General features: G+C 42.0%; 1 protein-coding gene across 5 annotated transcripts in view; it reads left to right on the top strand.

Annotated features, from left to right (window-relative positions):
• Nucleotides 1-13,840, top strand: part of MTR (5-methyltetrahydrofolate-homocysteine methyltransferase) — a 101,617-nt gene that overhangs the window by 48,791 nt on the left and 38,986 nt on the right. For all 5 annotated transcript variants that reach the window (XR_006520028.2, XM_014846519.3, XM_044758557.2 and 2 more), the window contains 4 exons: nucleotides 4,700-4,879; nucleotides 7,197-7,313; nucleotides 7,599-7,739; nucleotides 13,363-13,452. Coding sequence is in view for 4 of the 5 variants with exons in the window: in XM_014846519.3 (XP_014702005.1) it covers nucleotides 4,700-4,879; nucleotides 7,197-7,313; nucleotides 7,599-7,739; nucleotides 13,363-13,452 (528 nt within the window). In the remaining variant the exon portion in view is untranslated. The remainder of the gene's footprint in view (nucleotides 1-4,699; nucleotides 4,880-7,196; nucleotides 7,314-7,598; nucleotides 7,740-13,362; nucleotides 13,453-13,840) is intronic.

Genomic DNA, 13,840 nt, shown 5'->3' with positions numbered 1-13,840 from the left:
AGAGAGAGGGAGGAGTTGATGCATGAGAGAAAGGGGGCATTTGGTAGGTCCACGACCCCGTGAGTTGAGGGGGGTGATAATCAGTGTGCAAGGAGAGGGGGAGGCAGTATGCTCACAGTGTGGGAGAGAGGCAGAGTGTAAGAGTGCAGACCCACAGGCGCGCTGGTCTTTGTGCTGGTGGGAGTCTATGATTGCTTCTGTTTTCTCAGTGAAGTAGGAAGCAGGGTCAACTCTGAGAATGAGAATGGCATATTGTGTGCTTTGTATACCTGTGATGCTGAACCAGGAGTTTAAAGCAGAAGCACTTCCAGAGGGGAGGGTAGTCACTGCCAGTGCTTTTAAAAAACATGCACGCCTCTGGGCCCCACCGCTTGAATTTCTGACTCATTTGGTCTGGGATGTGACCTGGCTTTAGGAATTTTAAAGCCTTGGGGGTGATTCTCATGTACTCTGGTCAAAAATCAGCGGAGTTTATCTCATTTAGTCGTCATAGCAACCACCTGGGGTAGCTGTCATACCATTTTACAATGAGCCGAAGTCAAAGGGCCAGGACATGATGGAGCCAAGGGTTTATCTCGCAGCCCTGGCTGAGGAACAAGACAAAGAGAACCTTGGGGAATCTAACATGATATGACCTGATCCTGGCAGAGGCCTGTACACTGAAACTCTGTTCATTCTCAGATTCGTTTGTTTATCCAACAGACAAGAGTTGAGTGTCTGTTAATGTGGCAGGTACTGTGCTAGGTGCTGCGAGAAGAGTTTGACAAGGGCCTCATCCTTATGGAGCTGATAGTTGATGATTCGGTTCTGGCCCTAAAAAGCTGATCCATCCTTTGCCCTACCCAGGGATTGATACAGATATTAAGAATTTTCTTCTCTTTTCTCCCTCTCAGTCCCCACAGAACTTGCATCCTTTCCTGGACAGTCACCTTTAAAACAACCTTGCCTTCTTTAAAAGTTGAGAAGCTTTCGGTGGTGGCACCTGCAGTTCCTAGATTGTAACTGAGACCCTTTTCTCCTCCTCAGTGTTAGCTGTGTGGAGATTGCCTCTCAGTCTCGTTTCTGTGTCTGAAATCCTTCCATCTCCTCCTCAATCCTGGGTTCCTGGCATCCACATTCTGTCTTGAGTATGAGTCTGCCAGAGGCACAGCCTCCACTCTTTCAGGGGAGGAGGGAACCAGGAGGCGTTCCAGGTTGGCTTCACATCTCCCACAGCCCAGCTCAGTGCTCTGCTCTGGTCTTCCCCTGCGGGTGGGGTCTCAGCTGTCTTTGTGCCGAGCCTTCACTCCTGCCCTCGGGACTGCTGGCTCTGCCTGGGCTCTAGGCTGATGCTTGCCTTCCGCTGCTGTGTCCACACATTTGCCGCAGTAGAGAATTCATTCAAAAGATTTCTGAACTGGGCCTGTGCCCTCAGTGATTTTGTGAAGACAGAATGTCTTTTGCCATGTGTTTTTCCCTTGAAAATTTCCCTTTCTTCAGCTTTTTTCCTTCTGATTTGTCAGCGCCCTTCTGACAGTGGCACAAACGTCCCTTTCCATCCCTCCTTTTTTGAACTCTGTGGCAGCAGGATGGGCCTCCTGCTGCGTCCCTGGTCCAGTCTAAGCTAGTTCACTTGGGTTTGAAGCCTTTAACCTACCTCTGAGGTTGGTCCTGATCCCTCTCTGCTCCTTGTCAGGCTCATTTTTATGGAATCTAGGTGTCTTCTACCCTTTCTCTTTCTCTTTCTCACAGTATCTGCCTTGATGACTAAGTCAAAATTGTTTTGAGTTTATCTTATTTCTCCCTAAGTGTCTGATATTCTAGAAAGTCTCAGCAGTGGATTTCTTAACTAAAGCCTCCACCCACTGATCGCTATCTAGTTTGTCTACAGTTTCACAGTAAACATGGCCCATAAAATCATAAAAGATAGTTATTTCCTTTTTTTCTTGACCCTTAGACTTGTGGTATTGTCACTGAGGTTTTCTTCTAGCTTAACCTAAGAAGTTGCCATCTCATCAGTAGTTCTCATCCTGGCTGTACGTTAGAATCACTAGGGGCTCTTAAAAATACTGTTGCTTAGGCCTCATCTCAAGATTCTGATTTCACTGGTCTAGAGTGAGGTTCAGGTATTAATAGTAGAAAACAAAAATCCCTCCAGCTTATTAGAATGTGCAGCCAGAGCCCTTCCTAACAGAGGAAGCCTCCATTCTCTTCTTTCACTGATCCTTTCTTCTGGATCTGTGAAATCCTCAAGCATGACCGAGGCTTACTGGTGTGTTTATCTCACAGCCCTGGCTGAGGAACAAGACAAAGAGAACCTTGGGGACTCTAACATGATATGACCTGATCCTGGCAGAGGCCTGTACACTGAAACTCTGTTCATTCTCAGATTCGTTTGTTTATCCAACAGACAAGAGTTGAGTGTCTGTTAATGTGGCAGGTACTGTGCTAGGTGCTGCGAGAAGAGTTTGACAAGGGCCTCATCCTTATGGAGCTGATGATGAGGATTCAATGCTGGCCTTACAAATGAATTCCTGTCCTTTGAGGACCCTCCTGCTTGTTGCACGTGCAGGGCTGCCTTCTGGTACACAGCTAGACACCACCCCCTGCCCCCATGCGTAACATACTGAGTCTGCCAAACTCAGCCAGATGTCATTCATAGCTCAGAGAGAAATCACCAGGACCTTGATTTCTTGACCTACCAACCAACTAGGTTACTAAGAAATACTAGCAGCACTGGTAGCCCCAAACCCCTGTGCCTTCTCCTTAGTGAGCTTAGCTGGGTCATGGACCTAGAACCTAGAACTCTGTTTGGCCCTCTGGTAAACTAAAGTCCAAGACTAAAGGCAGCTCTGGGTGTCCTGCTTTTGACTGCTTTCTTGTGGGCCCACATCTTGGTCTTAACCTTAACTTTATCACTCTAGCTGAAGGAAGAAGTAAGTTGTTGAAGAAATGCAGTTAGGAAGATGAGAGCTTGCCACCTTCTCTAAAGCCTGGAGCAGTGGGGGCCGCAGAGCCCACTCCTTGTCTCCCTGTCCCTCAGCCCTGGGGCCTGCTAAGTCATGGGGGTACTTCCCCAGCAGGAGGTGAACTCTGACCCCACCAAATGCAGGAAGCAGGGAGAGATGAGAAACCAGGGAGACCAGCTGAAAAAGAATACCAAAGTAGGTAAAGCAATCAAAAGCCCACATCTAAGAGTGAGTTCTTTTCATAATTTCCCCACCACTCCTTTCTCTGGAAGATGGGGCCTCACTAAGTTTCCTTGAGCTGTGTCAGTGTCCGTTTCCCTCATCTCTGTATTTGTCTGGAGAGCTCCCTCTAGAGGTCACGATCTGTGAGATCAGGAACTGATTCTTTAACACACTTAGTGTTCACCTCCAGCCAAGGATATCCTCCCTCAAAGTTGTCAGCTTGGAAGAGACTCAACACTTAATTCACTGGTGTTGGCCATTTTTCAAGAACATTTTCCACATTTATTCAGAATTGTATGTGACTTATTTTTTTGGAATCACTGTAGTGATAGTATTCATTTTTTCTTCAGAGGAGATTTGATTTTTGATAACAACCAGAAATCATTCAGCATGTAGTTTCTTGAACAAGCCCTGCGTTGAGGTTGTAAACTTGATCTGAAGACAGTTTCCATGACAGAGTTCAGAAATGCTTTGAGTGAAACCACCATCCATTCATTCATTCAACAAATAATGTTGAGCACAGCTCTGACAGGCATTGCTCTAGGCACTGGGGATACAGCAAGACTGACATTCCAGCAAGTTGACAAATTAATAATAAATAATAAAACAAGGAACAAAAAATAGTTAACAAGTTGCCAAATAGATAGAATTTCTGGAAAGAGATGCGATGAAGAAGGGAGGAAGCAGGAGAGGTGGTAGTGGGGCTGATTTAGAGAGGATGATTAAGGAAGCCTTCTCTGAAAAATGATATTTGGGCAGAGGCCTGACTGATGTGCATAAAAAGCCATGTCGCAGTGTGTTCTAGGCAGTGGCGGCAATGAGTAGAAAGGCTCTGAGATAGGACAAGCTTGTTGGGTTTCAAGAACATCAAAGGAGCAGTGTAGGGAGAGTCGAGTCGACAAGGGGGCAGATGAGAGGAAATAAAATTGGAGATGTATGACCTGAGTTTCAGGGTGATGGGAAGCCTTCCTGGATTCAGGGTTTTGCTTACTAGGGTCACTGTTTTGAAGAGTAACGCTAATTTAATTTATATTAGTGACTTAAAGTGTGCGTGTTAACTGGCTAGTGTCATGGTGGGTGGAGATGGGGAATAATGCGTATCTCTGCAGAATATTGGAAGAGCCAAGAAAGCTATGGCAGTGTTGCCTGGGTGATAGGTTAAGACACTGCAGGCAGGCCAAGAAAGGAGAAACACTTATTTTTTAATTTGTTCTTTAGTTGTATTTGAATTTTTATCATGTCTGTGTTTTTGAGAAGGCTGTTTATTAATATACCATATACATGTGTGTAAGATTTGATTTTTACAGAAGCAGTGTAGCTGTTGTGCTGATGAAACCACAAAGGGATCTGTAGACCAATTCCTCCTCTGAGATCATTTGATAAGTGTTTAGAGACTGCTTGGTATTTGGATTTCTATGAAGTCCAAGCATTGATACTTAAGAGCTTTTGGCAAGTGAAATGTGCTTCTGTTTGTATAGATAACACTTCATTTTTCTATTTCAAATTACATCTTTTGCTCCCTTCCCCAGGCGACAGAAACAGACACCAAAACTAGAGTGTGCACCCGGGCCTACCATCTACTTGTGAAAAAACTGGGCTTTAATCCAAATGACATCATCTTTGACCCTAATATCCTCACCATTGGTACTGGGATGGAAGAACACAATTTGTATGCTGTTAATTTTATCCATGCAACTAAAGCCATTAAAGTAAGTATAGGCATTTTCTCTCTTCTATCCAAAACATTGCTCAAATTTATCACGTGGCTCCAGTGAATAGTTTCAGCTAACATATATCTATTTATTGGCTGGGAATGTTGGCATTCTTGTTCTTACATAGTAAATTGGTTTTCTGAAATTTAGGGGCCTTTATTATTTTTGCTTTATATGTTACTTTAAACTGTGAAGTATAAGACACACACTGGAGAATATATTAAAAATAGAGTCTAGTAAGTAATTAATTATAAAGCATATAATAGCTTTCACTTGCGTCCTGACATAGACTATAGCTAGTGTGCCCATGACTCTCCCTTTCTGATTACAACCCTCATTCTAAATTTTATGAAATAACCATCATCCTGAGTTTTATGGTATTTTGTTTGCTCTTCTTCATAATTTCATTAGTTATATATGTACAGTAAATCTGAATTACCCGTGGATTTTGTATTTACGAATTCATCTACTTGCTAAAATTTATTTGCGACCCCAAAATCAATGCTCGTGCTGCTTTTGAGTCATTCACGGACATACCCATGTGCAGAATGATGAAAAATTTAAGTGGCCTGACCCACATGTTCTCAGATAAAGTCAACAAGTACATGCTTTGCCTTCTTGTTTCAGCTTTCATTCTGTAAACGTGTCTTTTTCATGGTCTAGTTAGTACCATGTTTTTCACATTTTTGAGCTTTTTCTTGGTGATTTCTCTGTTTAAATGGCCCCAAAGCATAGTGCTGAAGTGCTGTCTAGTGTTCCTAAGTACAAGAAGGCTGTGATGTGCCTTATGGAGGAAATACTTTTGTTAACATAAGCTTCGTTTAGACATGAGGTATAGTGCTGTTGGCTGTGAGCTTGATGTTAATGAATCAACAATATATATTAGACAAGGTGTCTTTAAACAGAGACACACATAAAACAAGGTAATATAATGATCAGTTGATAAAAATTTTGTGACCAGAGGCTAACAGGAACCTAACCCTGTATTTCCCCCAGGAGCAGTGGTTTTCAGTATTCCTGATTCAGTGTTCATGGTGACTTAACAGAAAATAATAACTACCATAAATAATGAGAATCGACTGTATAAACAGTATAATTTTGCCTGTTTTGAGCTTAATGTAGACAGTCTTTTTTTTTTTTTAAAGATTGGCGCCTGAACTAACATCTGTTGCCAATCTTCTTTTTCTTTTTTTTTCTTCTTCTTCTTCTCCCCAAAGTCCCCCAATACATAGTTGTATTTTCTAGTTGTGAGTGCCTCTGATTGTGCTATGTGGGATGCCGCCTCAGCGTGGCCTGATGAGTGGTGCCATGTCCATGCCCAGGATCCAAACCAGTGAAACCCTGGGCCACTGAAGTGGAGCGTGTGAACCTAACCACTCGGCCATGGGGCCGGCCCCTAAGCAGAGTCTTAGAACTCTTATGCCTTCTTTCCTTACCTGACTTCATTTTAAAGATTCTTCTGTGTTGTTACAGCTGTACTTGTTCCTTTTTATTAATATATAATATTCTCTCGTGTAACTATACCACAATTAACCATTCTATTCTTGATAGATAATTTGGTTGGTTTCCAGTTTTTGGACATGATGAGCAATGCTGCTATGAGCAGTCTTGTATATGTATCTTGGGCTGATTTTCTCTATAGCGTATGCCCAGAAGTGGAATGGTTGGGTCATAGTAGTAGATAGTGGAAGCTGTCTCCCTAAATGCTTGATCTAGTTCGTACTTTAACGAACAGTAAGTATGAGTTCCTGTTGTTCCACATGCATGCTGCAGCTTGACATTGTCAAAAGGTGTGGTGGAAATTCCCTCCTGTCCTTTTATAATTGGTTGATTTTATAATGAACTAGGGAGTTTGTTCATTTAGGTTATAGAAGCCTTCTAGTAGCTTGTGCTTTCAGTGAATGACAGGCTTCTGTCTGTCTCTTTCAGTCTCTCTCTCTGTCTCTCTCTCTCTCAGTGTTGTCTGTCTCTGTCTCTTTCTTTCTCTGTCATTTGTCCAGCAAATATTTTATGGTGCACTCAGTGTGTATTGTGCCTTATCATGGTCACTGCAGAGGCATACAGAGGTAAAGCAGAATTTTTTGTTTTTGCTTAAGGAGAATAGAGTCTAGTAGGAAAAACTATTTATGAGGCAGTCCCTTTGTGACACCATAATATGGCAAATTTTGGTCTGTGTTTAGCTACCAGAAGCTCTGAATTACTTTGGACTTTATATGTTTTTTACTTTCCACTCTTATATGTAAAGTTTAAGAGATACGACTGCTGCTTTTAGCAAAATAGGAGGATCTTTTCGCCTTTTTTTTTTTTTTGCCAGGAAACATTACCTGGAGCCAAAATAAGTGGAGGTCTTTCCAATTTGTCCTTCTCCTTCCGAGGAATGGAAGCCATTCGAGAAGCAATGCATGGGGTTTTCCTTTATCATGCAATCAAGGTATAGTAGAAAACCTGTTTTCCTTGTTGAAATCAGCTTTTACTTAGGGCAGGTGTTTGCAAACTTTGGCCCACAGACTAACCCTGGCCTGCTGCCAGTTTCTGTGAATAAAGTTTTATTGGAATACAGCCATACCCACTTGCTTGTATATTGTCCATGTCTGCTTTTAGGCCAACAGAGACTATGGCCTACAATATTTTCTATCTGGCCCCTTACAGGAAAAGTTTGCTGACCCCTCGTTTAGGGTATCACTGGAAATCCTCATTTTTCTTTTTATTGCCATAGTTTGGTATGGACATGGGGATAGTGAACGCTGGAAACCTCCCCGTATATGATGATATCCATAAGGATCTTCTTCAGCTCTGTGAAGATCTCATCTGGAATAAAGACCCTGAGGCCACTGAGAAGCTCCTACGTTATGCTCAGGTAGAGAAAAGAGTGTTCTAATGGGTGGCTTTTCCTATCTTTGAATTTACCACTCACTTATAGTTACTAGACCTTCATTGGCATAGAAGCAAGTATCTAATCATGTCTTTGGATCATTGAAGACTTCTACGGAGAGTTCCAGAGAAGGTGTTTTAGTTAGGGCAAGGAAGGAGGAACAGGCCACACATAGGCTGTTTCATTATTCTGAACTTGTTTCTTTAAATTTATTTTAAAATGTGAAATTGATTTTTCTCATACCAAAGTAATACATATTAATTCTAGAAAATTTACAAAATACAGATAAGCAAAGAAGAAAATAAAATCACTCATAATCCTACCACCTTTTAGTCATGGTTTTTGTGTTTTTCAAAATGAATGTTTACTTATATGTGTACATGCACACACACACACATTTTTACAAAAATAGAACTGTACTCTGATGCTTTTTTGGTAACCTGTTTGTTAAGCAGTATACTGGAACATCTTTCCATTTTACTAGATATTTTCCTACCTCGTCATTTAAAATGTCTATTTTGGATTTCTTGCATGGCAGTGTTGTTATTACCTGGTTCCCATTGTTGTAAGTTTACATTAGTATACCTGTTTATATTAGGATCTGGTTGATCTGTGGCAAGGTTCTGCGGTTCAAGGCTTGAAGTCTGTATACATTTGATCTAGAAAAATGAGAATAATTTTTAATCCAAAAATCAATTCCTTGTTTCCCACTTATTGTGTGTTGGCAGTCCTAGATACAGTAAGTATCTGTCATGGGTGCTGCTTCCTAGAATTTAGTTTAAGGAAAGATGAGATCTTTACCTCAAAAAAACTTACTTTTTGATTTGTTTCAGAAAGTCATGGCAAAGGAAGGCATTTTTCTCACAAAGCATGTTGGGAAGTGATAGAATGCTTTTATGTATATTGCCAACTTTGTTAATGTTTTCCATATTAAAATCTGAGTTTAACTCTGGCAGAAATGCTAACTTTTCCTCTTCTAACACCGAAGAGTATTAACATGTTCTGGAAGAAGGATAGGACAATGTAGGATTAACCGCATCCTTGACTGCTCAGCCTTATGAGGGGCAAGGTTGAGATTTCTGAAGCTGCTCATGTTAGCCTTCGGCTCAGCAAAACTGATTGGCATTCAAACTGTGCCAGTGAGCACATGACTCTCCTCTCAGTTCCTTAAAAACATTTCTGGTTTCTCATGTGAACCCAGGACAAAGTGTCTCAGATCTCGGTTGTTGCAAATATAACCAAGTTCTACTTCTTAGCTCATTACTTAAGAGACAATCCCTAGATTTCTTTTTCTATTCTCATGACTGTTTCTGCTCATGTAGACAAAGTGCTCAGTCTTTTAATATTCTTCAAACATCAAGGCATGGGTAAGAAACACTATTCAGTTTTCAGTCTTAGCCTGTCTTCCACCTAGTGGGGGACCCTCCACTAATAACTGACTAGGACAGGGTTCTGTTGAAAGGCAGAAGGGCATCATAGCTGGTATAATCGTGAAGTTATGCCAGAGAGCTCTTAATTAACCCATAAAAAGATGTGCAATTTCATCTTTTCCTCCACTGTCCGGATGAGATAGTTCTCTCACTTAGGAAAGATGGGGCTCCTTATTTGTAAGACTGTTCTCATTTAAGGTTTTCTTGGCTTTGTATTTGCCAGTCATTCTTTTTGGTCTGTGATCACTTTTAGCATTTGTTTACAAGTTGTTTCTGTATATCATGCTGAGCTGCCAAGAGGTTTTGCCCCCAGGACACAGCCAAATTGAGGGAAATCTTAATAGCAATTGCAAGAGCTTAAACAATCCATCATGTAAGAAATTGCCTCCCTCTTAATGTAACCACAAGGACTTATTACAAGCCATTGACCCCTCTGTCAAGTAGGCTAACTCTCTACATTCAAGGTGACTTCTGTTACCGTTAAAGGAATTAATAATCAAAACAGGTATACTTTAATAACTCCCAGGAGTCACCGGCTCTGTAGCAATTCCTCAGGATACACCAAGTGCAAATGGAGCATGCAAAGCAGGAATATTAGAAGGCAAATAAGGGATGAGGAACTTATTTTCTTGATAAGAGAATGATTATCTCTTTTTCTTATTAAATGATGAAGTCTGCACCCAAGTTCCTGTCTGATACATTGAGAAGAGTAGAAAGAGCCCTGTCTCCGATCCTCATAAGTAGTCTAATCCCACTTTGGGGAGTAAGGGGTTTTACTGAAAAATAATTCCCCTAATTTGGTGCAGACTGACCTGTGGCGGATAAATTCTTTTTAGTAGTAAAAGTTCCAGGTGTCATGGTAAGAGATAATTCACGTGGAATTTCTTTATTAAGTACTTTGTACCCTAATAGAGGAGGTCATAACCCCTTTAGGCAGGGACTGGAAGGATCTCTGCTCTGAATAGGATAGCTGTTGAATAAGCTTGGATTGCGAGAATGTTCTTGATATTTTTCTGGAAAAAAGGTCATCTGTTCTTTGATCTGGCCTTAGGCTCTCATTGCCATTGGAGCTCACATTCTGCTTCGGCTTTCTCTCAAGGAGTTTACTTCCCTTGATGTTGGTCCGGTTTGATTTCATAAACAAAACACAGATCACCATGAGGACCCTGTGGGGCAGAAGCTACTCTAGAGCTGTGGATACAGATACAAGGAGTAGCCAGATGGACATGACAATTGATTGTTCGGTTTGCTTGGTAGTGTTTCTGAAGCATGTTGATCAGGTGGGGTAGTTTTCATTCACTGCAGCCCCAACACTTTAGTGAAATCTTCACTGGCCTTCACTGTGTCCTCATGTGCCACTATTTGTAATCACATACATACTGACCGCTCCCCACCCCATATGTGTGGCACACTGTGGTATTTTTCTGTGAACACACCAGGTCCTTTTTCCAATAGTGTGTGGAACACTCTGCCCTGTTTTTACACATCAGACTCCATCCCGCAGCAGGAATTGCCTGATTTTGTGGCTCAGAGAACAAATGGTGTTTACATGTATCAAGTGATGTGAATGTGACCTTTGAAGGACTTTTTCTGTCTTTCTTTCCTTCTTCTCTTCTCTTCTTTTCTCTTCACTTCCCTCCCTCCCTCCCTCCCCTCCTCCCTTCTTTCTTTCTTTCCTTCTTTCCTTCCTTCCTTCTTTCCTTCTTTCCTTCCTTCCTTCTCTCCCTCCCTCCTTCCTTCCTTCTTTCCTTTCTCAGTGCCACACAGCTCTAGTTTTGTGTTTTCTCTTAAAGATCAGAGTATATAACTTATGAATTTTGTAATTTTTAGGGTATTTTTAATTGAGATATAGTTAACATATTATGTCAGTTTCAGATGTACAACATAATGAGTCCATATATGTCTATATTGTGAAATGATCACCACAATAAGTCTAGTTAATATCCATCACCACACAGTTACAAATTTTTTTCTTGTGATGAGATCTTTTAAGATCTACTCTTAGCAACCTTCAAATATAGAGTACAGTATTGTTAACCATAGTCACCATGCTGTACATTGCATCCCCAAGACTTTTTAATTTTTTGACTACCTTCGCTCATTTTGCCCACTCCTCCAACCCCCCTGCATCTGGCAACCACCAGTCTGTTCTGTGTATCGATGAGTTCGGTTGTTTTTAGATTCCACATACAAGGAAATCATATGGTATTTATCTTTCTCTCTCTGACTTATTTCACTTAGCACAGTACCCACAAGCTCCATCCGTGTTGTTGCAAATGGCAGAATTTTCTTCTTTCTGGCTGAAGAACATTCCATTATGTGTGGGCAGTTAGGTTATTCCCATGTCTCAGATATTTTAAATAATGCTGCAAATAATTCTTTTTAAATTACATTTTCTTTAGGTTTTTTGATATGCAAGAAAGCCCTTGTGTTGTCATAATTTCAGTTACAGCCCCAGCCCTGAATCTTGGCTTTTGCCCCAAGTCCTTCCTTCTCTTCTTACACGTTGTTTCTTAGTTGATGCCTTTATGTTTATCCTTTCCTTCCCCTCCTGTTACCAGCACTGCAGTCCAGGCCTTCATCATGGACTATTAAAACATTCTCCCCCTTTTTGGGTTCTCTTTAAAATACTTCTTTGAATGTTACTCTGCAGCTTCTGAACTTTGAATTCTGCCCTCCACCCCACAATTGCCTGGAAGGTTAAATCTAAACTCCATAGCGTGGATTTGTGGCGCTCTGTGACTCGGCCTCTGCTATCCTGCACAAACGTTGCTCCAGACATCACTAAAACATTCAGCTAATATTTACTGAATTCTTGTTTTGTGCACTTTACTGAACTTGGAGGATCTAGCTAGTAAGAGAGCTGTGTCCCTACAGAGCCTCGAGTTTAGTGAGACATGCAAAAATATATGGAGGCAATTCTGATCCACTGTGGTAAGTGCTATGATAGGGGAAATACAGGATGCTATGAGAATGCTTCAGAGGGACACTGAACCCAAAGGTAGAGGTGGTCGGGGAAAGCTTCCCAGAAGTGATGGGTCAGGTGAGCCCTGAAAGTTCAATAGGAGTTTGCCAGGCTAAGGTTTGGGGTTGGAGAGCAGTGCTGGTGGTCCCTGCCAGGGGAGGAGTATTCGCATCTAACTGGGGCCTGGCATTGTGGTAGGTGCTGAATAAACGTATGTCAGATGAACAAATGTGAAGGCCCAGGCATGAAAGAGATGATGGGGAGTGTAAGGGACTGAAATGTTCAGGATGGCTAAGCTTGTTGGGAATCGTAGAAGATGAAGCTATAGGAGAACACCAGATAAGGGCACTGTATGGCATAGAAAGGAGTCAGTACTATATCTCAAGAACAATAGGGAACTTCGAATGAATTTTTTCACCTAGGGGCAGTTTGATCAGATTTGCGTGTTGGAAAGGTCCCCCTGGCTACTGTGCGAAAGGTGCATTGGAGATCAGGGTGATTCTGGGCTGCGGAGACCACTTATTGCTTGGACTATGAAGGTGGAATTGGGGTGGAGAGAAATGTTGAGGAGGTGTAATCATTAGGACTAGGTGATTGATTAATTGTGAGGAACGAATAGAGTAGAGGTTCAAGAATGATACTTATTTTCTGGTTTGGGAAACTGGTGCCACTGGTTGAGATGGAGAAAACAGATAAGGTAATGCAATTCACCTTTTGTGCCATTGATCCTTGCGCTTCTGTTTCTTTGCTGAATCCGTCAGCTTCTTCAAAGTCTCTCTTCACCACCCCGGTTTGCGATAATCACTCCTTGCTCAAAATTCCTAGTCTAGTTTGTATTATCTACTAGTCTGTATCGTCTGCTCATTCGACCCTCAGCACATGTTTTCTCTTGTGGCTCTCTTTTCTTTGTATATTTTCCACCTCCCTTGTGATAGGACAAAGTCCTTGGGAACATAGTTCATGTCCTGCACTTCTGAGTGTGCCCACCTCCAGGGTGATGTCTGACCTAGTTTCACTACATCTTTTCTACATATATTTGTGGGTAGTCCTTGTTGAAAGCTTTAAAAACTCATCAGATGTGTGGTATAGCTTCAGACATTTATTAAGATCTTAATTCATGCTGGATACTCTACTAGGGACTGGAAGTATTTTTGATGCCAAGTAATTCTAAGTGACCTGTTATACCCATCTCTCTGTCCTAATTTGAATTCAGACTCATGGCAAAGGAGGGAAGAAAGTCATCCAGACCGATGAGTGGAGGAATGGCCCCATTGAAGAACGCCTTGAGTATGCCCTCGTGAAGGTGAGTTGTGCGACCGCTGAGTGTGGACTGGAGGCAGGAGACTCCTCATGGTTGTCTGATGTTGATGCTGGAAGGGTGGTGCTGACAGCAGCTGGCAAAGGAGATTCCCTAAAGACCACCCCTGGGTGATTTTGCATCCCCCATCTCTGGCACATGTGGCAGTGTCTAGAGACATTTTTGGTTGTCATAACTGGGGCTGGGAGGTGTTACTGGCATCCAGTGGCCAGGGATGCTTCTAAACATCCTCCAGTGCATGAGACAGGCCTGCACATCAAAGAATTTTTCAGCTGCAAATGTCAGTATTGCCAGGGTTGAGAAACGCTCTCCTAGACCAAGTTGCTGTCAGTCGGTCAACAAGCAAGTCCTGGCTCTTCTGCTGATAAGTGGA

The sequence above is a fragment of the Equus asinus genome, chromosome 2 (assembly GCF_041296235.1).
Source record: "Equus asinus isolate D_3611 breed Donkey chromosome 2, EquAss-T2T_v2, whole genome shotgun sequence".
Taxonomy (NCBI): Eukaryota; Metazoa; Chordata; class Mammalia; order Perissodactyla; family Equidae; genus Equus; species Equus asinus.
Note: the sequence above shows the minus strand (reverse complement) of the source record. Positions and strands in the feature narration are given on the sequence as shown.